Genomic DNA, 27,837 nt, shown 5'->3' on the forward strand with positions numbered 1-27,837 from the left:
GGTGTATCTTTAAAGTGTGGTTGTAGCTGGGTTTATCTCTCCAGTTGATCTGTAGCAAACTAGGTGTATCTTTAAAGTGTGGTTGTAGCTGGGTTTATCTCTCCAGTTGATCTGTAGCAAACTAGGCGTATCTTTTCAGTGTGGCTGTAGCTGGGTTTATCTCTCCAGTTGATCTGTAGCAAACTAGGTGTATCTTTAAAGTGTGGTTGTAGCTGGGTTTATCTCTCCAGTTGATCTGTAGCAAACTAGGCGTATCTTTTCAGTGTGGTTGTAGCTGGGTTTATCTCTCCAGTTGATCTGTGACAAACTAGGTGTATCTTTTCAGTGTGGTTGTAGCTGGGTTTATCTCTCCAGTTGATCTGTGACAAACTAGGCGTATCTTTTCAGTGTGGCTGTAGCTGGGTATATCTCTCCAGTTGATCTGTGACAAACTAGGTGTATCTTTAAAGTGTGGCTGTAGCTGGGTATATCTCTCGAGTTGATCTGTAGCAAACTAAGTGTATCTTTTCAGTGTGACAGAGTAGCTTTAGCTAGGTTTATCTCTAAGTTTATCTGTAGCAAACTAGATCTATCTTTTAAGTGTGGCTTTAGCTAAATGTATCTCTCCAGTCTATCTGTACCTAGCTAAGTGTATCTATTTCCTATGCTTGTAGCTTGTTGTATCTTTCCAGTACATTTGCAGCTTTAAGTATCTCACCAGTGTATCCTTGGGTAGGTCAACTCGTAACGCTCCAGTGTAACTTGGTTCTGTTCGTCTAGCTACGACTTAGCTAGGATAAAGTGCATTAGGGCCAGCCAGGCCAGCCTTGGGCATAGGCAAACTAGGCCTAGGGCCTCCGATCAATGGGGACATCGCACAAGACTCAAAATATTTTTTTAGAAAAAAAAATAGCGAAGCACGGACCATATTTGAAACATCAGAATTCTAATGCTGTGTGTCTACCCCTAGCTCTAAGTTTCTACTATGAAATTTATGAAATAATGTTTAATAAATATTGTTTAGATCTACTTGTTACACTACATAAGTAAAAAGACCTTTGTTTAGATCTACTTGTTACACTACATAAGAAAGAAGACCATTGTTTCGTCCTTTTTGATTTTATACTGGCTATTGACAGCCACGTCGTGAAAACATCATAGTCACAGCGTGAGAGGTCAGATAGAGAGGTCAGATAGAGAGGTCAGATAGAGAGATCAAATAGACAAAAAAACAATGAAAAAAAGAATGAAAGAAAAAAGAGACAGACATATACGGAAAAAAAGAAAGCAAGATATATATATAGATAGATAGAGAGAGAGATAGATAGAATAGATAGAATAGATAGAGAGATAGAGAGATCGAGAGAGAGAGATAGAATAAAGAGACAGATAGAATAAAGAGAGAGAGAGTGAGAGAGAGATAGAATAAAAAGATAGATAGAGAGATAGATAGATATATAGAGAGATAGAGCTAGAGATAGGTGATGAGAGAGAGAAGGAGAGAAATAGAGAGAGGAGAGGTAAAAGGAAAACAGATAATTCTACATGAAGATAACGAGTATCTTATAAGTGTGTCTAAAGTTACCAGACTTTCAAAAGTTCATCTTGGTGTCATCCGTCACAGTAAGACTTGTGTTCTTGTCACTGTTATAACACATTGGAGATCATCTGATCAAACGTAGCCATTTGAAATAAAGATATAATAGCATTACAGTAAATAAAGGATACATTTTTTAATTTTTTTAGATGCCTGACTCCTAGCAAATGTGAATCTAAAATTTTAAGACATAACAAGTTTAAAAATATGACATATAACAAGTTTAATAAATATGCATAAGTACATAAACTTCTTTCAATATCTTTGGCACATATACTTTTGTATGATAAAAACGAATAGATTACGACCTATGCATACTGCACTAACTAAATGTGATCATATTCAGCGGCTTAGTAGTAGCCGTGACACAGAGCAGTCAGTTTCCCCCGGGCACAAGACCATCAGAAGACCACAGAAGCCTTAAAAAGAAGTGGTAATCTGTACATTTTGTAGTGTAAGGTGTATATGCAAGTATATAAATTTATTATATAATATAATATAATATTATATATATATATATATATATATATTGAGCTTCTTCACCATAGGTAAGCTTTTATTTTGGGGTTTGTTTGAATTTTGTTTGTTCAATAATATTTGTGTTTTACATTTCGCTTGTTGTTGATGTAAATTGTTATATAAAGGAAGAGTTCATTTTTGATTCCTTCCCATCAAGCCTCCTTGAAGACAAAATGACTACAGTCAATTTATTTTTAGTGTTCTTTTTATTGGTACACTCCGTTTAAAAGATTAATGTGTCGATACTAATTACGTAGCGTATGATAAAACTCTGTTCTAGTTCTGTATTTGTGTCAGCGAGCAGTTCATAAACAGCCGACACGATATGCAAGCGACAGGCGTAATATCCACAGTCTTTTACCCCATGCAGCTATCCTTCCCTACATCCCATATCTAGATAAAACTTCTTTAGTTTGAACTACTGGCTTTGTACTCAGCTTACAGCGTGATCGAAACTGCATGCCATGACAACTTATAGAAATAATATTGTCAAAAAAAAACAACACCTAATTATAGAACTTCCTCACCCCCCCCCCCCCCCAAAAAAAAAAAAAAAAAATTAATGATGTTGCATTTGGATAAAAAAACAACAACATACCAACAAAATCCCCGTGTTATTGGGCAGTACCCAGATGTCACCGACCAGTCAGGCTAAGCAGCACAATGCCTGGTTGCAAAGCGATACTGAGCCAATCGTATGACACTACGACTCATCATGACCGACCATAAGGAATCTATTAAAGTATATTTTAAAAAACTATTGTCTACGGTAAGAGAATAATCTTTTTTTTTTTTACGCGAGACGTTAGAACATCGAGATCTAAGAGATGCGACATTCAATTTTACTCTTATGAGATATTTTATAAAGGTTTTAAGCTATTAACTCTTTACAAAGAGAAGAGAATGTCATCTCTATATTTTTTGGCCTTTTTTTATTGGGGGGGGGGCGTTATTTTAACAGTTATTTTTCAGGTTGTTTTGCTTGATTTCTTTGTTGCCAGTTAATTTGACAAATATTATTCCAGCCATTTTATCAGTAATAATACCAGCGTTTGTTTTTTTCAAGTTTTTAAAAATCATTTTGGCTTTATTTTGCAAGTGGCTGTACTTTTTCCAAAATGTTTAGCAATAGATTTTAATGTTCTGACATCCGACATGACATGTGGAATCATTATATGACGTGTGGAACTCTTATATGACATGTATTATTTATATGACACGTGAACGCATTATATGAAATGTGTACTATTCATATGACATATGAAATCATTATATAATATGTGGAATCTTTATATGGCTTTGGAATCAAAGCATGGCATTTAGATATCATAATATGACATGTGAAATCATTATAGAACACATGAAATCAATAAATGACATGTGGATTCATTTTGAATCGTAATTCGACATGTGGAATTATTATATAACATGTGGAATCGTTATACGACATGTGGAATTATTATATAACATGTGGAATCTAAGCATGACGTGTGGACTAATGTGGCGTCATTATATGATATGTGGTATCATAACATTCGTTGAATAACTGTATGCCTGTGTGGCATGTGAACTTGTGACATACACGTGAACTCATTATATGACATTGGAATCGTTATATGACATGTGCAATGAAAGCATGACATGTGAAAATATTATGAAGCATCAGTATAATTACTGCATGTAAAAAAAAAAGCCTAGAAACTGAAAGTTTGTCTGCTGTACCCTGAGCTCGCTGGAAGTTTAAGAGAATCCAAATTATGATAAGATCTCCGTGTCATTTACATGGCTCAGCGCCCTCCCGTTTCCTGTAAAATGTGGGTCATTAGGTTAGCCCCGCACCTAGTACAGCTAACCCATCGCTAAATTTACTTACATTCACTTAAGATCTAACATGCTCCTTTGTTGGGTCGCGGTATTCCAGCCCACCTGTGCTTTCCCTCCACTGTATGACATTGTAAATTACGACAGTTATAATGAATTCTGCAGCAGACGTTGGAAAAGAGAAATAGCCTCCCTTGTGTGTGTGTGTGTGTGTGTGGTGGTGGGGGGGGGGAGAAGAGTTGGCGAGTGGGGGGTGTTCAGGTGTGATTCTATCAGAACGATAGCCGCCAATCATATGCTCACCCACGATGCTGCCAACTGCGTTATTTAGGTCACCAGAAAAAAAAATGTATATCTCAAGCAGACGCCAACACTTGTATTTTGGTGTCTCAAAGAAACGGGTTCAACAAAATGCGGAACGATCCGGAACAATCGTAGTTTCAAAATGTCGGTGTAATGATCCGGTAGGATATCCCATAGGTGGTCAATAGTTTTCAACCTAACAGGTTTGGGAAAAAAAAAGGGGTGGGGAGGACTTTTATAAATTTCTTCCTTGTCTTTCGTTGTCCTCTAGTGGACAAAACAAATGGTCACGTCCACTGGAGCCTAGATTTGGCAGTTTCATTATCCACTCTGTGTACAGAGTTTTTGATTTAAAAAAAAAAAAAGTATCTCCTCTTGTATAAGAAACAAATGGTGAGCTCATAAACTTATTGTGTTGTAAACACTAGCTCCTAGAATAGCGCACCACATCAGTGGACCTAATACAGTGAAGGCTAACCTTTGTCCCTCGGGGTCATATCCGGCCCCTTATGTGTGTGTGTGTGTATGTGTGTAACATTGATAGTCTTCCTATTTTTTTCAATTGAATGTTTAGAATCATGTTATTAGCTCAAATTTATTGGAGTATCTTTATGAATGTTTGCATGATCGTTGTTTAAATGCATAAAAAATAGTTCAAGTTCACTAACTTGGGAACTGTTCTCAGGGGGATTAATTCAACTTATACTTCCACATCTGTCAAGTACGATTTCCTTGTTCAAGATACCAAACAAAATAATTAATTACCAATATTAATTAACTAATTGTTTTTTTTTTTAATTCTTGTTTTGTCGTGTAAAAGAAATAATTGTGCAAAACTTCAGCATAATGTGAGACTGGGTGTGGGAGAAATAACGTGTACAAACTTTTTGCCAGACAGACAGACAGACAAAGAGAGTTGATATAAACTTTCTAAAAAAGGGATAGTCAATGACGCTAAACTGACCTTTAACTAAACGGAAGAGCTTAGGCAATGAAGTTCTGCATTACTCACATTTAGACAAACAAAAGCAACAATCTTATCAGTACTTTCCATCATCTGTACACCGAATACACCAAAAAGTAAATTATTTATATTATTTTTCCTCTATTGTTGAAAATCTCTAATCTGAATTCGCCCTAGCCTATGAGATAAGAAATTGGCTTTGATGTAACTTCAATTTGTTGGAAACGTCTTGCCTAGTCTGTAAAGTGCACAATAACTTTGAATTTAACATTAACTTAACAGTACTTTTAACTTAACAGTGCTTTTAACTTAACAGTGCTTTTAATTTAACAGTGTATTAGCTTAACAGTGTATTAACTTAACAGTACTTTTAACTTTACAGTGCGTACTAAACACTGCGTTTTACTCTAACAGTACGTACATTCCAGAGATAGAACGGCAGTTAACAACGAGTGTGTTTCAGGAGGAAAGTGCAGTGCAAAGGTTTCCTATGAAAATATCTGCATTAACATTGACACCAGTGCAGGCGAGAACGTCACTCAGTGGTTTAAAGTTGTCATTCTCATAGAGCAAACGACAGGACAGAAAAATTGAAGAGTTGGCAGGTCTCTTAGACCATCAGTGTAAAAGTCATACACTGAAATATTTGTGCGCTTTCTTCCCTCTCTGTCTCTCTCTCTCTGACTCTCTGTCTCTCTCTGACTCTCTGTCTCTCTCTGACTCTCTGTCTCTCACTGACTCTCTGACTCTCTGTCTCTCACTGACTCTCTGACTCTCTGTCTCTCTCTGACTCTCACTATCTCTCTCTGACTCTCTGACTCGCTCTGACTCTCTGTCTCTCTATGACTCTCTGTCTCTCTCTGACTCTCTGTCTCTCACTGACTCTCTGTCTCTCACTGACTCTCTGTCTCTCTCTGACTCTCTGTCTCTCTCTGCCTCTCTCTGACTCTCTCTGTCTCTCACTGACTCTCTGTCTCTCTATGACTCGCTGTCTCTCTCTGACTCTCTGTCTCTCACTGACTCTCTGTCTCTCTCTGACTCTCTGTCTCTCTCTGCCTCTCTCTGCCTCTCTCTGTCTCTCACTGACTCTCTGTCTCTCTCTGACTCACTGTCTCTCACTGACTCTCTGTCTCTCTCTGACTCTCTGTCTCTCTCTGACTCTCTGTCTCTCTCTGACTCTCTCTGTCTCTCACTGACTCTCTCTGTCTCTCTCTGACTCTCTGTCTCTCACTGACTTTCTGTTTCTCTCTGTCCCTCACTGACTCTCTGTCTCTCACTGACTCTCTGTCTCTCTCTGTCTCTCTCTGACTCTCTCTGTCTCTCACTGACTCTCTCTGTCTCTCTCTGACTCTCTGTCTCTCACTGACTCTCTGTCTCTCACTGACTCTCTGTCTCTCTCTGTCTCTCTCTGTCTCTCACTGACTCTCTGTCTCTCTGTCTCTCTGTCTCTCACTGACTCTGTCTGAGATGACGTTACATCCGAATGCAAGTTTTTGTTCTTTCCTTGTCCTGAGGCTCGTAGCAAAGGCTTGTGACGTCATTTTACCGACGTGAGAAATTAACACCGTTTACCTGATTCCTAAAATATCTCTTGTACTCACTCTCTCACAGACACACACTCTCTCTCTTGTACACACTCTTTCACACACTCACAGACATACATACGTTCAACATAAAAATTGAAAAAGAAAAGCTGCAACTATTTTTAGATAGTATAAAATAATCGAAATGATACTCCTGGACCCCCTCTCTCTCTTTCTCTCTCTGGTTCTCTCTCAAAGGGAAAACAAGATGATACGTTTAATGAGAGAGAGAAAGAGAGAGAGAGAGAGAGAGAGAGAGAGAGAGAAGGTGCAATACTTTTTTCCTAACACATATGTATTTGTAGGAGAACAAGTCAAAAATAGATTTATAGAAGTGACGCTCAGGTACTCAAGAATCACACACACACACACACACACACACACACATATATATATATATATATTGCAGACGTTACCTCAAAAAGAAGGTAATTACGTCCTGCGCATTTCATGTGTCCATCTAGTCATGCATGTTAATCAGTGACTTAAAATCTACCAAGCCGTTGGTTTTCCTGGCTGATTCAGGCAACCGATGACATACTCTAATAGCACTAAGGAAGAAGGAGCTCTTGTACGATTTGTGATACCTGTTTCGTGTAAGCGGTGTATAGGAACTAAGGCTAGCTGTATAATTTAACAGGTTTACGATAGATTTGGAGCATTTGCAAGATCTGTAAAGTCACACTTGTAAGCTCTGTAAAGTCACACTTGTAAGCTCTGTAAAGTCACACTTGTAAGCTCTGTAAAGTCACACTTGTTAGCTCTGTAAAGTCACACTTGTTAGCTCTGTAAAGTAACACTTGTTAGCTCTGTAAAGTCACACTTGTTAGCTCTGTCAAGTCACACTTGTTAGCTCTGTAAAGTCACACTTGTTAGCTCTGTAAAGTCACACTTGTTAGCTCTGTAAAGTCACACTTGTTAGCTCTGTAAAGTCACACTTGTTAGCTCTGTAAAGTCACACTTGTTAGCTCTGTAAAGTCACACTTGTTAGCTCTGTCAAGTCACACTTGTTAGCTCTGTAAAGTCACACTTGTTAGCTCTGTCAAGTCACACTTGTTAGCTCTGTAAAGTCACACTTGTTAGCTCTGTCAAGTCACACTTGTTAGCTCTGTCAAGTCACACTTGTTAGCTCTGTCAAGTCACACTTGTTAGCTCTGTCAAGTCACACTTGTTAGCTGTAAAAAAAGAGCCGAAAAGTATGAAAGCTGGCGGGGGGGGGGGGGGGTTACGGTCTAAAAGCAGTCTAAAGTATACATGAGAAGCCGAGAAAAGTGTAGGACTAACTTTTTTCCTGTGGGCGGGAGAGCCGGGGGGGGGGGGGGTAATTAGAAGTACTAGAAATGACGTTGTGCATGTTTTAAAACAAAATGGGGGGTTCCAGAGAGAGAGAGAGAGAGAGAGAGAGAGAGAGAGAGAGAGGGCCGTTTCATTTCATTGTAACATACAACAATTCACAGTTTAAAAAAGTATGTTAGAGAGATTGTTAAAACGTGGCCCGTTTATTGAAATGTCTAAACAAGAAAATTTTACGGCCTTAATAAAGAACATAAATACATTTTAGCCAAATCTGTGCGTCAGTGTTCGAATGACTTTATCTAGTACGCTTGACTTTGGCTTGACTTGGCTACCTATGAAAGGGGCTCGAGGTTCAACACTCGACTGAAACAGAGTTGTGTTTACTGGGCGCCTAAAGGCAGCACGGAAAAACCTTCTCCAAGATACCCCATCCCTCACCGGTCCACAAGTGAGATTGGACCAAAGCGCTCTGAGCATGCTATAAGCATGAAAGTAGTGCTATATAAAAGCCATAATTTAATTTGTTTTTTAATTTAATTTTCCTAAAATTATGTTATAATATGCACTAATTGATTTTCAGAGTCGAACAGATATTGGCGTAGAATAACAGTTAGATTCTGCGTTTAAAATGAAAACCAAAGTGCCAGCACACAGTGTCATCGTCTGCTGAGGCTTATCAGGTAGAACTCGAATCAGATCCTGATAGCAGAAGGAACAATTTGGTCTGAATTACTTGATCGCTTTGACTCAAGCTTGCCCCCCCCCCCTTTTTCCCATTCTGTCTTAGGTAATCGTTTCCAAGTTTTTGGGCGCCGGGAATCGCGAGCTAACAGAAGAGGGGAGGGTGGAGGTGAACTGGATGTTGAAGATCGTAAATTGGTTTCTATGTTGAGTAGGGCGGCAATAGGCTTTGGAAAGGAGTTCGAGGTTGTTTTTTTTGGTTTTGGGGAGTCTAAAATTTAAGAAAGGTGTACGCCAACGTCAGCCAACAATGTACTTTTGCTTGTGTGCATTTGTTAAAGGGTGTATGTGTGTGCGTATAAGAGTGTGTAAATGTGTCAGTGCCAGTGTGTTTTAGTGTGTCCTAGAGTGCTTATTATAAATAGTCTATATGTTTGTGTGTGTGTGCTAGAGAGTGTGAATGTGTGTTACAGAGTGTGTGTTAGAATCAGTCTGTGTGTGTGTGTGATATGCCAGTATATCCTCTACTTGTATACCGAAACTGTGCCAATGGAAACACTGAGAACAATTAGAGAAATAGAACAAAGAAGACACAAAATACACAAAGTACTACACTATTACCGTATTTTTTTAAAAAACATAACATTCTCTGCTAGCACTTTGTGTTCTAGTCTTAGAATAGTGTCGGCGCCGAGCTCAAAGAAGATCCACTCTGTCTATTTATTCTGTTCTTAGATCGCGCTTCCCCTAGAAATTGTATACAGTTCGGTTTTATCTTGTCCTTCATGTGTCACTGTAAGACACTTCTCTTGTTTTGTTTGTACGTAAAAACACATGTTTAGCGAAGTCTAGACCAACTGGGAAGCATAGACATAAATAAATATAGACTGGCCGAAGGAAGTGACTTCATGTAACTTGTATATCTATTGTTGTCGGATTTCCGAATTATTAAAAATTGCATGATATTCATTCTTAGAGATTAAACAAAACTACACTGCCTCTTTATTTACAATATATATTGGTGTGTGGCTGAAATAGATATGAATATTTAACTTTTATACTGCTCATAAATACTGTATAATAAAGTACACAAAATTGTAAGTCACACATTTTCGTTTCATAAAACTCTTTAATCGGCCAGTCTATATTTATTTATGTCTATGCTGGGAAGAGTTTCTCTTGTTTGTTTGTGGTTATTCTTTTAGATCCCTTTATTTTTTCACTTTAACAAAAAAAGTAGCGAATGTAATGTGCCATGATAGCATTGCTAGCACATCCTGAATAATAACCGTATGTACCTCAATAAACAAAGCATTTTGAATTAACCAAACTCTCCACGCTGATGGCGCTGACGCTACCTAATAACCGTGTGTACGTCAATAAACATAGCATTTTGATTTAACCAAACTCTCCACGCTGATGGTGCTAGCACAACCTAATGACCGTATGTACCTCAATTAACTCTTTCTCTCCTAAGATTTTGACCTCATTAAATTAAATTAATGTTTAATTTTTTTAACTTGACTTTGAATTATATAAAAAGAGCATGCAGTTCCCTTTAATTCTATACCAAATACAACATCTTCTGATAACAAACAACAAAGCTATTGAAGCCCTATCATAACAGGGTAGTGAAATAGTAATGAGCAAAATAAAGATTTCCTTCCAAAACGTGGGAAAATATATACGGAGAAAAAGAGTTAACTAAACACTCCTTTTGACCAATTCTTCTTCCTTAAGAATACGTTTCTTTAGAACGGGCACGCACTGTTGATGTCACTCAATTATAATTTATCCTTTCTCTTCTTCCGTGTGTCGCGGGGAGACAAAACAGACGATATGATGCAAGCTTAGCCTTATTACAAGTCTCTTGATTGATTCCACTCTTGTAACTCCACATGCCTAGTATAACAAGGTCCGGTTGTTATATCTTAGTACATGGTTGTCAATATCAAAATAGCTTCCTAATCTTGTCAGATACGGCTATAGTGTCACGCTCCCAAAGACAAGGAATCGAGTGCCAGGCTGACTGTTGATCCCAGACTGACCGTTCAAGGCTAGACTGACCGTTAAGGGTTAACCCGTCCATATATAGACTGTCCGTTTAGGGCATGACTGACCGTTATGTCAAGACTGCCCGTTAAAGGGCTAGACTAACAATTCATGTGTAGATTGACCATTAAGAGCAAGAGTGAGCGTTAAGTGCTAACTTGACTGTTGATGGCCAGACTGACCGCTTAGGGCTGGCTAACCTATGTAAGACCCAACCTAGGGTATGTCTTATAACTTACCCCACAAGCAAGGGAGTACATCCTGTAATACTCTGATCTGTACTCAGTAACGTCGCTTGGGGGTGCGAAGGGTGTGGACAACACTGTTGCCAAAATGACAAAATGTCAGTAAGAAATTTTTAAAAAGATGCTCTCTTAAATCTAATAACGGCAGACCATTAAAACGCACACAAACACACATACTTAATACATACACACTTACACACTCGAAAAAAACAACAACTCATGCACTGAAACACATTAGAACAAACACACTCACCAACACACGTGCACACACACATACACACACACCAATATTTACACTCAAACACATACACACACCAATATTTACACTCAAACACATACATCAAAGCACACACACACACAGAACACACAATGTCTCCTTACGACCAGCAGTTTAATCCAAAACTTGTCACATTTTAATCTCTTCCAGTCCATCCAACAGAAAGGGGGGGGGGGTGCCATCTACGCCTTCACACATCCCCCACCGCCTGCAGGCCCCTACCCAGCATTTCCACAAAGTCAAACGACTACACCACAGAATATTCCACCACTGGGCATCTAAACAACGTCAACTGTTTCTTTTTTAAATTAATGTTCTAAACTTGCCCCATCTTTGGATATCCTCTTGCTCTATTCCGCCCCCGCTCCCCACACATTCTTTTTTTTTAATCTCTCCGCCCTTTCCCGTGTCCTCAACACCCACACTTCCGGTATCAGTTCTGCCTAGGGCGCTACAGGAGTTAACTCAAGTCGATTATTGAGATCCAAGTCGGCCTTTCAGGATATGAAGTGTTCCTGACGTCATTGCTGGGGACTCGAGGTAACTCCAAGACAAACAGAGGTGCTTCCAAGCACAAGATAGCAGACACTTTTAGACACTAGTCCACGCTGGATTTTCAATAATGGAGTTCTCGGTGTGATGTCTGATGTACAGTTCACAATAATATTGATAATATCTGCACCCAGGGTGTCTCGGTTCATGGTGAAACTTAGCACAATTATTTCTTTTACCTGACAAAACAAGAATCACAAACACAACGGAAGAATCAATTTAAAAAAAAAAATATTAACCAATTCGTTAATTAACTATTGGTAAATTTACTTTGTTTGGTATCTCAAACAAGAGAAAGAAATAGTACTTCACTGAAGTGGTGGTATAAGCTGAGTTAGTCCTCTTTATAGCTAATTAAAAATGTAATTACACTACTGATCCAAACTAATGGATACACTCACTTAATATAAGCTTTGTTTTTTAAAAAGTATTTTTGTGCAATTTGCTTGTTGTTTACTTCTCTCGAAATGTCTCCCAATCTTTCTCTTTACTTCTCTCGAAATGTCTCCCAATCTTTCTCTTTGTTTACTTCTCTCGAAATGTCTCCCAATCTTTCTCTTTACTTCTCTCGAAATGTCTCCCAATCTTTCTCTTTGTTTACTTCTCTCGAAATGTCTCCCAATCTTTCTCTTTACTTCTCTCGAAATGTCTCCCAATCTTTCTCTTTGTTTACTTCTCTCGAAATGTCTCCCAATCTTTCTCTTTGTTTACTTCTCTCGAAATGTCTCCCAATCTTTAACTTTGTTTACTTCTCTCGAAATGTCTCCCAATCTTTCTCTTTACTTCTCTCGAAATGTCTCCCAATCTTTCTCTTTACTTCTCTCGAAATGTCTCCCAATCTTTCTCTTTGTTTACTTCTCTCGAAATGTCTCCCAATCTTTCTCTTTACTTCTCTCGAAATGTCTCCCAATCTTTCTCTTTGTTTACTTCTCTCGAAATGTCTCCCAATCTTTCTCTTTGTTTACTTCTCTCGAAATGTCTCCCAATCTTTCTCTTTGTTTACTTCTCTCGAAATGTCTCGCAATCTTTCTCTTTACTTCTCTCGAAATGTCTCCCAATCTTTCTCTTTACTTCTCTCGAAATGTATCCCAATCTTTCTCTTTTCTTCTCTCGAAATGTCTCCCAATCTTTCTCTTTACTTCTCTCGAAATGTCTCCCAATCTTTCTCTTTGAATTTTGTTTGACCTTATGTACGAAGGCACGTAATCTCTCGTCAATACTGCGTTCTTCACAATCCCAGACATACATTATGACTTATGGTTTTGTTATACTGAATACTATCCTGTTATCCACGTATATGTATAGATATACCATATATCGTGTTTCCATTTATTTTTTGACCTGCTGTCCTATGCGCTGTTATTGGTAGATATCTTATCTTATGGATTACAGACGTTACTTTAAAAAAAAGATAATGTCCTACGCATTTCATGTTTCATGCTTTTAATCGATGACTGAAACTCTGGGAAGAATTTAGTTTTCCTTGCTGACTCGGGCAATCCATTCCATTCTCTGACACCAGGGAAGAAGGAGCACTAGTATGAATTTTTTCTAGCGTATGGAATAAGAAATGTGCCTCTATCTTTGTGTCTTTCTGAGTATTTCATTAGGCTTTGCCTTTTTTTTAAAGCTATGTTTTAGTGTTATATGTATTATAGCTACTTTACTTTTTATTTTTCTGTCTTGAAGATGGACAGACAGGCAGACAGACAGATGTAGCCTCTATAAAAAGATTTAGAAATGAGATTGCTATTGAGCAAATGAAAGACGTGTGGGAGGTTGCTATAAATAGATGTCATTCCAAGAGCCCCAATCGTCGTGTCTCGCGATGACCCCAGGCCATCTGTCCACCAATATCTTGGTCACGCTTGAGAGGGCTTCTTAATAACGCTTCCGGTCTCGTAATGTTGATATCTCTAAGATGTGACGATTGTAGAGATGGCGATGGTGGTCCATTCCTAGCTCCTTGACTTCCACGAAAACTTCCTTACACTATGATGAGTTGTAGATACATTGTTAAAATGTTGGTTAGAAAACATGTTATATATTATGCTTGCATTTATTACCGTTCATCTAAGTGTAATCCCCTTGTTTACAAAGCTTCTATCTACTCTGGTACACATTTAGTGCACTTTATTTCTACTACTCCCCATTCTCAGATCAAGTTAAAATTATGCATAATTATACATTGTTCCCTAATAAAGCGTGAATGAATCATAAAATTAACCAGTTATATAATTAAATAGTGCTAAGAAATTAAGTTTAATTTACGAAAAGGGAAATAAATCTTGCAATATTGAGAGACGACTGTAAAATTTCGAGCTCTTAATCTTATACAAGACTTTTTTTAATTTAAAAAAATTGTCTTGTTTAAATCTCTTTTCTCCAAGTTTGTAAGTTAAGATAGAAACAATCCTTTAAAAATATAATCATTTTTTCCCTGCTTATTAGGGAATGATTATAACTAGTTCAGGCAATAGTTTTATTAACATTCAAAGTTATTAAGACAATGACAAACATTGAACAGAATGAACTCAGTGTCAACACAATCTTCTTATTCATGGTCTGTCTCTCTCTTTCTCTCTCTCTCTCTCTCTCTCTCTCTGTCTCTGTCTCTCACTCTCTCTCTCTCTCTCTCTCTCTAGATAGATAGATAGATAGACAGACAGACAGATAGACTGATATTACTCCCCTTGTTACATTTTGATACGTTTTTACTCCCACTTCTCATTCTCGAATGAAGTTGAAATTTTGCATACTTTTTTTCTAGTCGATAACAATATACGAATCAATCCAAAAGAAAACAATTAGTTAATTATTTAAAACTAATTACTTATTTCTTTAATATAGCAGAAAAGGAGCTAAATCCTCTAAATTTTAACTTAATGATAGTAATTAGCTGTTCTTTCCCTTAGAGAAGCTTCTTTTAAAAGTATCCCTTTTTTTTCTATTGCTTGTTTATTTTTTACTTTATTCAAGACTACGACGCCTCATTCTATTACTATTACATTTTTATTGATAGGCTGTAACACAGGTAGCAAGTTTGCACTAAACGCACCGTGTACATTATTAAAATTGAGAGTAAAAATACGTTTCATGTATCTATTCCTCAGAAAAGGACATTTGAAGCATTCATTGTGGCCAATAGCCCCTGACGACGACAGGTGATTTGGAGTTCAAGGTCACGACCTTCATGCCGCCATGATGGTGAAAGAGAACTACCTCCGAAGATACTTTGCTTTATTTCAGGTGGCGCTGCTGGTCTGGAGCAACATCATCCGCGTGCGATGCAACGGACCAATCATCAACACGGACAAAGGTCAAGTTCAAGGTCTCACCAAATATCTCGACGGCAAGAAATACGATGTCTTCTTTGGAATCCCCTACGCCAAGCCTCCCTTGGGCAGCCTACGCTACAGGCTACCCGTGCCGCCGGATCGCTTCGAGGGCGTCCTAAACGCAACGACGCTACCAAATTCTTGCATTCAAGCTTTCGACAACTTCTTTCCGGGATTCATCGGATCCAATATTTGGAATACTAATACTCCGAAAAGCGAAGATTGCCTTTACTTGAACGTATGGGTTCCAAGGACTAACCCCCCGTATCACGACAAGGCTGTCATTGTGTGGATTTACGGCGGTAGCTTCAACAGCGGCACCTCAACGATAGACATCTACCAAGCCGACCGCCTGGCCGTGGATCAAGACGTTATTGTAGTCTCTATCCAATATCGGATTGGTTCCATTGGATTTTTGGCGCTGAACACCGTGGAGGCGCCAGGAAACGCGGGTCTCTACGACCAAAACATGGCCGTGCAGTGGGTCACCAACAACATACACAATTTTGGTGGCAGCAACAGCAAAATAACCCTCATGGGGGAGAGCGCCGGGGCGGTCAGCATCGGCCTACTTCTCCTGAGCCCTCTGACACGCGACAAGTTCCAGCGAGTCATTCTTCAGAGCGGCAGCCCTCAGGCTAAGTGGGGCGCCTTGCCCAAGTCGGATATGGTCACCCGTTCACTGGCGCTTGCCGAAATTGTCGGATGCTACAAAGAAGATGACCATGACTATGTGGTTGAGTGTTTTCGGAGTAAAAATGCATCGGATTTTCCCGAATTAGATTTCCGGGTGACTCAGGGCATTATACAATTCTCCTTTGTGCCCATTATTGACGGCGTCTTAATCCCTCACGACCCACAACAGCTGTTGGATTCTGGGACATTTCCAAGAATTCCTATTTTATTAGGCAGTAACGAAAACGAGGCTACATATTTTTTTTCCTACGAGCGTGCTGAGTTTTATATAGATAACAAACTCGCCATCAATGTCGACAAGTACCGGACTATAATGCAGAGTTTTTTTTTTTTTTACCCTCGGCATCCTCATAGGTCCAATCAAATCGTCAAAGACGCCATCTTGCACTATTACCGGAACTGGCTCAAGCCGGAAGACGAGTGGGAGCTGCTTCGCTCCATCGACAGGGCTGCCAGCGATTACTATTTTGTTTGCGCTGTCAACTACTTGGCGCGCTCTTACGCCCGCAACGACGCCCCAGTCTACTACTACTGGTTCAACCACCGCTGGTCGGCTAACCCTTGGCCCGCGTGGATGGGTGTCCTCCATGCCGATGAGATATGGTTCGTCTTTGGGCACCCGTTCAACAGCTCCCTCAGTTTCACAGAGGAGGAGAGACAGCTGAGCAAAGACATGATGCGCTACTGGGGCAATTTCGCCAAAACTGGGTAGGTACAAGCTGTCATTGAAACTGGGTAGGTACATGCTGTCATTGAAACTGGGTAGGTACATGCAGTCATTGAAACTGGGTAGGTACATGGTGTCATTGAAACTGGGTAGGTACATGCTGTCATTGAAACTGGGTAGGTACATGCTGTCATTGAAACTGGGTAAGTACATGCTGTCATTGAAACTGGGTAGGTACATGGTGTCATTGAAACTGGGTAGGTACATGCTGTCATTGAAACTGGGTAGGTACATGCTGTCATTGAAACTGGGTAGGTACATGCTGTCATTGAAACTGGGTAGGTACATGCTGTCATTGAAACTGGGTAGGTACATGCTGTCATTGAAACTGGGTAGGTACATGGTGTCATTGAAACTGGGTAGGTACATGGTGTCATTGAAACTGGGTAGGTACATGCTGTCATTGAAACTGGGTAGGTACATGGTGTCATTGAAACTGGGTAGGTACATGGTGTCATTGAAACTGGGTAGGTACATGCTGTCATTGAAACTGGGTAGGTACATGCTGTCATTGAAACTGGGTAGGTACATGCTGTCATTGAAACTGGGTAGGTACATGGTGTCATTGAAACTGGGTAGGTACATGGTGTCATTGAAACTGGGTAGGTACATGCTGTCATTGAAACTGGGTAGGTACATGGTGTCATTGAAACTGGGTAGGTACATACTGTCATTGTCTATATACACTTTAAACAAAATGATAGCAAAAGTTCAATCTTTTCATGAAAATCTATTTGAGGTCTAAAACTATTTTAATTCGTTTTGAGCAATTCTGATATTTCTATCACCTAAACAAAGATAAGACCCAATTTCACTTTAACCCATAGAACTCTATTACTCACTATTAGAGATTAACTTTCGTATTGAATTATTTGCTAGCATTATGAGCTAGATCATATATTGACAAATAATGATAGAGTTTAATAGTTTTCAACGTTAAATATAATTAATACTAAAGCGCCCATTTTTAAAGAAATCTATCCATCTACAACATTTTTGTCAGGAATCCAAACGAACCTGGAACAATGCACTGGCCGCTGTTCAAGGATGGGGAACAGGCCTATTTAAACTTCACTATTAGCTCGACCCCTGGCTCCTACTACTTGGGCCATGCACCACGAGTGCAGCAATGCGCATTCTGGGATTACTACCTGCCAACACTTCAAGCTCAAACAAGTAAGTCTTATAGTGTTTACAGACAGAATAAGTACACATGATAAGTACACATGATAAGTACACATAAGTACACATGATAAGTACATATAATAAGTACACGTGATAAGTACACATAATAAGCACAAGAGCATATGATGATTGATTGGGATGGGCGGGGGCGTGGAGTGGGCTATTAGAAGTGACAACCCTGTGTGTTGCGCCTTTTTTTTTGAGGCCCCAAAATACAGAAACCTTGAACATACCTAGAATGTGTACAATGTTATGACGGCCTCCGACGATACTATCTACCTATTGTCTGTCCCAGCTTATAACCGGGTCTGTTATTGACATTTTTTTTTAAATTCAGGTGTAGGGTAAATATGGCCTTGGATTAATGTCTAATAGTATTCCACACAACTCCCCCTTTGTAGACACTGCGCCCACCCTTATGAAACCGTAAACCATATCCTTTTTGAATGTCCCTTCCTAATCCAACTTAGGCAGACCCTACTCCCACTACAGCCCAACACCCTGTACGGCAGTGCTGAACAACTGAAGAAAACAGCACACTATTTTTCCTTGGCACAGTCTGCAAAAGAGCTCACAGCTCAGCAGCAAAAAGGCAGGCTAGAAGAAGAAGAAGAAATGTCTAGTAGTAATTGGATGAACTCAATATTTTGTACAAAAGGAAAAAGTTTAGACTAAACGATGGTGGGGGGGGGGAGATGATGCAATGGAAGGAGATAGCCCCTCCCCATCTCCTACTGACCAACATTATGACAACATATTCTACTCTTGTTAGGCACAAGGAGGAGTTCGTTACCCTTAGCTGGCTATTCACTTAGGAGAAGGAAAACTTTGAATTCAAAACTCTGTGGCCTTTTAGCTAGCACGGGAAAAATCAAGATTTTTTTTCTACCCTTAAGCAATCTGCAGCACACAGTGTTACACCCTGACGAAGACTGGAAATGTCGCTGATCCCAATTTGCATCGGCACTTGCTTGTCCTTAGCATGGGGAGGGGGGAACTGCTGTGTAGGTGACATCGTTCCGACCTGAGCTAATGCCCAGGCATACATCTGATTTCAGTAAGATGATCCATAGACGCTTCGTGACTGCGGGAGGCCATATGGTGTATGTTTATGGAGAACAAAATGTCTTGCATTGAAAATTAAAAAAAAAAAAAGCATATTCAGTGACCACAACATGGCCCCTAAACTTAGTATTTGTCATTTATACATGACAGAGAGTCGGTATAGACTGACATATTACATATTAATATTGAGAACTTTTACCCTATTGGTGACTGCAAAACAAAATAGTTTACAATAGCTTGCATATTTTATATCATTATAATGTCTTCACTATTTGCATATACATTTTTATTTTAATCGCTATTTTTATACACCAAATTTACTGTTATTAAATAAGTTGATAAAATTGTGATTATTTTGACTCAGTGTATACAGTTGCAGAAAATTCCTGGCATTCTGAATGTGTAATTATCTTGTCCTTAGTACCATTAACGTTATTGCTAATTCATTAATTAAAAATTAATATTTAAATATCGTTTTTTTACTAAACTAACTCTTAATACATGTCTTAACCATGAACACTTATATTATCCTATACCATTATACACGTACCATACATTTATACCCTTCTGAGATAGAATGGAGTTTTTCTTAACATTGAGTCTTGATTTCATTTCATTTTTTTTGGCCACTAATGTCATTAATGTCATTAATGTCACTTTTTTGAGACTTCAGATGCCCAAAACCCCATTTTGTCTGACGACGTCATACATGGATGATCCCATATCTATTCTTTTAGACGATTTTTCTTTGTTAATTAGTCTACCAAAAAATACCGTTATTATAAATTGCTATAAATTGCTATAAATCCAGTGAGTTCATCTTTAGCTTTGGAATGAAGAGCTTGGTATAGATAAAGTAATGACTATGTTTACTATGTTTACTATGTAAGTCTAAGAAGTAGGCGGGCAAAAGGAGAAAAAACTGTTTCAACTAAGCAAATAGGATCTGAAAAATAAAAGATTTTTAAAAATCTAAAAAGTGGATGAAATATATTGTAGGAAATAGTGTTATTATCTACGCTATAAAACATTAAATGTCTTATTTCAAGTATTTTATTTTTATCTAAGTCAACATTCTAACAACTCAATATTTTAATAGGTTGTTCTATGTATGGCTCCTCACTCCAGTAGGGAGTTACTTTGTCATCATAACACTCCAGTAACGTGTTTTTAACTACAACTAACACTCCAGTAACTTGTTCTTGGTCTAACTCAACACTCCAGTAACTTGTTCTTGGCCTAATTCAATATTTAAGTAACTTGTTCTTGGCCTAATTCAACATTCTTGACCTAACTGAAAGTTCCAGTACTTTTATTGAAGTAACCAATTTTTCCAATAAATGATTTATTGCATGACTTTGTATTATTTTCTCTATACCTTCCCATACCAAAAGCATGAATGATTTAACCAGCATGGAAAGTAACCAGTTTGATCCAAGCTTGGATTTACTTCACTAATACCGCTCGCTTTATCAAAAGACATTTTTTTAATGCTACGAATGTAGACATTCTCAGGTAATGTTCCATTCTTTTTAATTATTGATTTTTTGAATGCTTTAATTTTTCTAGTTTTGACTCTAGCAAATAACATTTAAACCAATGTGCTTAGTTTTTTTTTTTATCTATGTTTAACTAACAGTAGCATATACAGAGGTTGAAAGTTTGAGACATAACATAGAAGATTGATGTCACATCATTTAGTCAGGAGCGTAGCTAGGAATTTGGGGACCAAGGGGGCTTGACCTCTTTGGGGGCCCCTGCATTTTGCGAAATATTTAATATTTAATATAAAAAAATACTGATTTGCGACCCCCTTTCAAGTCGGGGCCCCTGGGGATTTTCAAATTCTCTATCCCTCCCCGACCCAAGCTACGCCACTGCATTTAGTGGTACACGTTTTGAGCATAAGGAAAACTAAGCTCCTACTTTCATAAGATGGGAAACACGGGCCTGTGAAATCTCGCGTTCCAGAATAGACTCGAGCGCAAGGGGGGATCACTTTGTTCACCCTTCTTATTACTATAGTTGTAGGTTACTTCCCCTTTGGCTCTTGTACTGTGTCCCATTTAGTAATTGGAGATTTTCATACATGGTGGACAAACTATAAAAAGCTTGCTTTTTTGGCGTATCCGGTGTAGAGAAGGAAGTGTTGTTTATTGTGAGCAAAGTCAAATCACATTGTCTAAGCTCTTCAGTTGATAGCGCCAAATTATTGAGATCGTGTTCAAATTAAAGGGTAATTCCATTTACTTTATAAAACCATACCTCTATTCAAGTGACTACATTATAGAGGGTGGGCGGACGCCAATCTCAAAAATGGCTCTAACACATTTCCTAGAAATGTAACAGTTGAAGTATATCGCTGAGAAAAGAATGACTAGCTCGTTGGACACAGGGGGACATCTCTAGCATGACCGTTATAATTTTTCAAAGTAAAACTAAAAAACAAATTGTACATTTGGCTGGAGACTAAATCTAGGTCTAGATCCTACATCGGTTTCGAAAAAAAAAACATCGCGTTCTTAAAAGGACTATCGCTATAAGGCTTTATTGATTCAAGAGTTAAATAAATTTATGTTCAGGAAACATTTTTCGTATCGTCTTTTAATATTTAGATCGAAAAGCTTATCATTGACATATTCAAAGGTGTACTAGATCTAGACATTCGCTTAAACTGGATTCTTACTTCAGGAACAAAAGTCAGATTATTTGCAGACGATTGCATAATATATAGAACAATAAAAACAACACAAGACACAGATATTTTACAAAGAGAATTAGATGAATTACAGAAATGGGAATCAAATTGGAGCATGTCTTTCCACCCAGAAAAATGTCAGTTGTTAAGAGTAACAAAAAAACTAAAACAAATTAATTCCACTTATCTTATTCATGGCAAACCAGTAACACAGACTAAAAACGCAAAATACCTAGGTGTTATAATAAATGAAAAACTGTCATGGAATCCACATATTGATGAAACTACAAAAAAATCAAACAAAGCATTAGGATTTATTAAAAGAAATTTCTATAAATCAAATAAGAACATAAAACTAAAATGTTATTTAACCTTGGTTAGGCCAATAATAGAATATGCATCCTCTGTTTGGGACCCCTCAACTCAAGAAAACATTAAGAAACTAGAACAGACACAAAATAGAGCAGTGCGATTCATAACAAACGAATATTCACATTTGGCTAGAGTAACACCTTTAGTAAAATCACTAAATTTAGAAAGCCTTCAGGACAGAAGGCTCAAAAGTAAAGTAGCAATAATACATAAAACACTGAACCATAATCTTCAAATACAAAAACAAAATTTAATAAAATACTCTGAAAGACACAAAGATAAAGGCACATTCCTCGTCCCATATGCTAGGACAAATTTGTACAAATACTCCTTCTTCCCTAGTGCTATTAGAGCATGGAATGGTTTGCCTGAGCTAGCCAGGAAAACCAGTGACTTGGCAGAATTTAAGTCATTGGTTAATATGCATGACTAAATGCATGACGCGTAGGACGTAATCATCTTCTTTTTTGAAGTAACGTCTGTATTATATAAGATAAGATAAGATAAGAAGAAGGGGGAGGAGTAACAACAAGTTTTGAAATAAAACATTCATTAATTTGTAAGAGACAAACAATCGCTCAATAAGTTGTATAGTTGAGGATTTGTCTTTTTTTTAAAAAGTATTTTTAATGTATTTTTCTAGTTTTAATATAGTTGGTTCCATTTAATGTCCTTGACTTTGTTTCGTTTATCGTGAAAATCTCCAATAGCGCCATTTATTCCTAGTTTTTATGTTTTTCTACAATTGTATCTACAAACTTTGATCTGAAGACTTAGAACATTAACAGACTTCAATGTTTCATTAAAACATTTTTAATTAAGACAGCGGACATTCTGAAACGATTTTTTTAAAATTTGTTTTCTTGATAATTTTGTTTTAGGAAATATAACTGACGCCGAGACAGAGTGGAAGCTTCAGTTCAACGAGTGGAAGACCAAATACATTGTGGATTGGAAAACTCAGTTTGATAATTTTTTGCAGAACTACCAGAGAAGAATGGGCAGTTGTAGCGGCGGGAAGCCGTGAGATGACGTCATCACATTGTGCGCACCAATTTATGCTGTTTCAGTTGGTTCTTTATGTTGAGCTGATTCATTGACTCATATCCAGGCTTTGATAAGACTAGGTTTTTGAGTTGTTTTTGAGTTTTTTTTTTTTTTTTTTTTTTTTTTTAAAGTTTAAAATAATTGCTTGTCATGTTCAATGTATACATAAACCTCATTTGAAATAATAAATATATGAAATGTTATTGTATTCATTTGTACACATTTTGATTTTTTTTTATTTTCTCATATTTATATTCATTTATTATCTTCCCATTTTAATTGACCGAGTGTGTGTGTGTGTGTTATTCAGTGTGTGTGTGTGTGAGAGAGAATTCTTCCGTGTGTGTGTACAAGTATTCGCAATATAAAAAAAAACAAGAAAAAAAAACCCAACATATAATGATTTTCAAAATCCTGAAACTTTGTGACTGCGTCTGTCCGTGTCTTCTGCTTTCTTCTTCTCTACACTATAACACCACTGGAGGATATGGCACCAATGCTGACTATTTCAGATTTGAAGCCATCTTCAGGACTTGTCTGTTCCTCACAGTAAGTCAACAAAGGACAGAGCACTCTACTATTTACCGACATCCATCCAGCTTCCGAGTTGTCTTCTTCCCTTTCTCCTAACTGTATCTTGTCTCTGATCACTTCTTATAAACCACAGCAATACACAGTGCAGACTATTTCATTACATAGAGAAGCAACAACATCCAATGTTTCACATTTATATATTGTCTACCTGGATAACAGTTGACGAAGTTTGCAATGTTAGGTAAAAAGCAAAAAATAGGCAAATAGTGTAACCAAAAGGACAGATGTTTGTACTACAAAATAGAAAACACCAAACTGTGGGAGATGAGTGGACAGAAAAATATAGAGGTGCAGATGGATTGGTCACACCCTTAGAAAAGATACCAACAACAGAGCTAGACAGGCCTTAAGAGTGGAACCCCCAGGGAACAAAACGCAGAAAAAACAAAAAGAACATGGCGACGCAGTATACTAGATGAAGCCGAGAGGAAAGGAAAGAGCTGGGAAGCCATTAAAAGTCTAGCAAGAAACAGTGGAAAGTGGCGTGTCTTTACTGAGGCGCTATGTTTCGATAGTTCTGTAAATTGAAATAATGATGATGATGATGATATACAAAAAATTTAGTTTCTATCTAAGTCAATAAAATATGATTATTTTGACTCAGTGTATACAGTTGCAGAAAATTTCTGACATTCACAATCACAACAAATTTCTGTAAGGATCAATAAAACAGTCTTAGTCTTAATTATCTTGTCCTTAGTACCATTAACGTTATTGCTAATTCATTAATTAAAATATATTATTAAAAGATGCTAACCATTAACAGAATATAACAACTTTCGGCAGAGAGAGGGCAACAATTAGATAAGACTAAGACTAAGATTGCTTTATTGATCCTTATGCAAACATTAGCTAAAGAATGGCAACAACAGGCATAAGATTTAAACATTATGCAAAGGTTGTAAACATTTGCAAAAGATACAAACATAAAGGAGAAGTATCAAGCATTAGGCAAAAGTATTTTTAAATCAACAGCGACATAGATATAATATTTAGATTGCCCTAAACTGTGTTAATATTAACAAGAATCAGATCATTCATCATAAAGAATTCAGTTCATGACCAATTTGAAGCAAGTAAGAAAAAAATAAAGCTCCCATTTCAGACTTTGCAATCCCTAGAGCATATGAAGTACAAGGTCATCTGTTTCTCTGTAGCCCACGGTTTAATCAAAGTGAAAACTTTCAAGATATGGACCTGGTTTGGATATTCCTCATTTCATGTTAGGCTCGTTAGGTAGACTGACGCTTCGTTACACTTCAACCAAAAAGATTGCAGGTAAACAGAAGATACCTGGTGTCCACCAAAAATATGATTCATAAGACAGTTCTCCCAAAGAACAAGTGGGATATACCATTGAGCAGATTTGAGAATTCGCAGAGTACACAGACACAGGAAACGTTTAGGTGCGAACTTTAAGCTCGTTAGAATAATTTAAAAAAATTGTCCAATCAAATTGTTCGTTACTTTGTGCTATGACCAAAAGGAAGACATTTTTTTTTCGGAATAAACTCGACATTAAAACTAAAAGAATACAAAGAATAAAATTGGCTTTTGAAAATCATAAAAAAAAAAACATAAAATGTCGAAGTCCTAAGATTTAAAGAAAATTATTCGCTTCAGTGAGAAACAGAAGACGATTCACGCCAATTTGAGATTTCTAACCATCTAGTTAACTTTTGTTTACATATTCCAGTGTATAAAGTCTCTGTAAAAGGTGTGTTTTGGTGTATTTCAACCTATTCTACCTTACCTGTCTAAATCATCGTTATAGTTACACGTAACTTTTGATCACGTATTTTTGTTATGGTTTAGAGCTATTTTAAATTTTCTTGTTGAAATCAAAGGAAGATTTAGTCTGCAAGGTATATATGTTTGATTAAGCCTGAAATAAATTCCGCAAATGAAAAGTAGAGCTGATATTAATTTTTTTAAAACATATATTTTGTGCATTTTTTCTTCAAAGAAACAACATTGAATGAATATGTCACTAGTTATTGTACAGCAATGATACCGCCCTATAATTATATTTATTTAGAAATGTTTCCTTTTGCAACGCTTATTCAATTTTAATCTTGATTTTGAAAATTTGCATATAATCAACATTAAATTTTCTTTTTGCACTTTTTTTTATCTACTTATTTGATTCTAATATATGTTAAAATTAAAACATTTTATTATTTTATCTTACGATATCATTGTTAATGTACTTAGCAATAGTAATGTAATAAGTTCAGGCTTGATAGTGGGTTTTGCACTGTGCTTATTAAACAGTGAGACCAGATAACACAGTAATGTTCTCACTAAAACCATATATTTTATCGAAATAACGAATACAGTAATCTTACCTTCAAGCGAATCGAATTATGAATGTAAATCATTGGTGAATAACGAAACGTTTAAACTGAACATTACACGCATCTTAAATGATTCACTGTTTTTTTTTTCGGTTTGCTTCGAATGTTCATAAGTATTTACGGAATTCATTATTCTTAAATTTAGAACATTTTGCTCCTTGACTACTAAATGAATTGTCTAACCTTATATTCATCAATATTCATGATCTCTTAATGTTCTCTATTAATCAGGATCCTAATGCCGTCAATAATTTGGTCATTAATGTATCATTCTGTAATATAATAAATAATTGTTTCATTTACTTGATTTGAGATAACACAATTTTTACTTCTGCTCATGGAGACTGTTGCACAAATCACCCTATCATCCCCCACCCCTGGTATTTGAACCAATGTTTATGAGATGATTTTGTATGTGTTCTGATACCAAATGTAATTATATTTATTTTTGTTTATCAGCATTGAAAAAAACAAACAAAAACATGCAGAAGGCAGCTTTTATTTTTTATTTTAAGTACAGGTTTTTATTTTAAATGTTTTATTTCAAATGTATTTGTCTTGGGGATAAATAGCAAACAAACTTGGTCAACTTTAATATTGAGCTGAAAGAAGCCAAGTTTCAAACTGTATTCGTTTCCAATACTGCTTTAGTTCTGAATTATCTTTTTTTAGTGATGAAATTCGTTGAGAAGTTTAAGTCCTATATTATTTTTCCCCTTGTAGATTCTTTGTCAATTTTTTTGACCTTCTTTTTTTTTTCAGATTGTATAAATGTTTACTTCCATTTCTTTTTCTTGTGTTTCAAATGATTTTTTAAAAAAAGATGTTTTGTTTTGTTTGTTATTCACACTTTTATCTAGTCATTAGCGAGACTGTGATGATAAAGATGTGTGATTAGCTGATGACGTCAACTGTGCCTTTAAAAAAAATAAACAAAAACAAACTGAGTTGAATGGTATCAGGGTAATGAAGGACTATAGATTTTTTTTTAAATTTCTTTTGTGTACATTTAAATATAACGCCATGATTAGTCAGATTTTTGTTTTGTATAGTAAAGCCAGAAAAAAATTGTGACTATAGTATTTGAATTTATGTTGTGCTTCAATAAAGACGTATATTTTATATTAAGCTTGTTGGTGTTCGGATAAATTAGTCTTTTTGTTTTTGTTACAAAGCTTATATTAACTCACTCCGTCTGTCTGTCTGTCCGTCTGTCTGAGAGGATTCTTTTACACTCTTTATCTCTCCCACTTTCCATTCTCATTTCGGGATCTTTGGGCCGCCTCTGAGTGCTCCCAGCTCTAATTGGTACCTGGCATTAGTTGGGGAAAAGTAAAGGCGTTTGGTCGTTGTGCATGGCCACATGACACCCTCGTGAACCGTAGGCCACAGAAACAGATGACCTTTACATCCTCTGCCCTATAGACCATAAGTTCTGAAAGGGGAACTTTACTTAAACTACCATTCTCTCAGATCAAGCTTAAATTGTGCACGTTTATTCATAGTCAAAGAAAATACATTAATCAGTAAAAAAAAAAGTAACCATTTGTTCATCAATTAATGGCAATTAATTAATTTAACTTTTACAAAAAGGGGAACTAAACCTTGCAATATGGATATGTAATGCAGTAATTGTGTGTTGCTTTCCATTATATAAAGTTTGTCTAGAAAATTTTTTTTTTAAATTTTACTTTTTTGTTCTTCAATTGTTGATGTGTATAAATCCGAAATAAAAACCCTCGTTGAATACAGGCACAAAAGACCTCAAGAATAGTATTTAGGGGACAACGGCTCTACTTGCACACGACGTGGCCACATCTGCTGGAGGGTAACGGTTTTACGTGGTCACATGAAATACTTTAATCTTCGACATCAAAGACATTGCCCTA

General features: G+C 37.1%; 1 protein-coding gene across 9 annotated transcripts in view; it reads left to right on the forward strand.

Annotated features, from left to right (window-relative positions):
* LOC106072498 (acetylcholinesterase-like) overlaps positions 1-27,837 on the forward strand; it is a 119,125-nt gene that overhangs the window by 85,594 nt on the left and 5,694 nt on the right. For 2 of the 9 annotated variants that reach the window (XM_056012182.1, XM_056012185.1), the window contains exons 2-4: positions 14,983-16,611; positions 17,634-17,806; positions 22,832-27,072. In XM_056012182.1, coding sequence (XP_055868157.1) covers positions 15,071-16,611; positions 17,634-17,806; positions 22,832-22,977 — 1,860 coding nt within the window. In that variant the 5' untranslated portion in view covers positions 14,983-15,070 and the 3' untranslated portion in view covers positions 22,978-27,072. Of the gene's footprint in view, positions 1-2,729; positions 2,865-8,664; positions 8,743-13,267; positions 13,468-14,982; positions 16,612-17,633; positions 17,807-22,831; positions 27,073-27,837 lie in introns of those variants that run through there. The other 7 variants (XM_056012183.1, XM_056012186.1, XM_013232876.2 and 4 more) reach the window with 7 other exon arrangements.

Source organism: Biomphalaria glabrata, chromosome 15 (assembly GCF_947242115.1).
Source record: "Biomphalaria glabrata chromosome 15, xgBioGlab47.1, whole genome shotgun sequence".
Lineage (NCBI taxonomy): Eukaryota > Metazoa > Mollusca > Gastropoda > Planorbidae > Biomphalaria > Biomphalaria glabrata.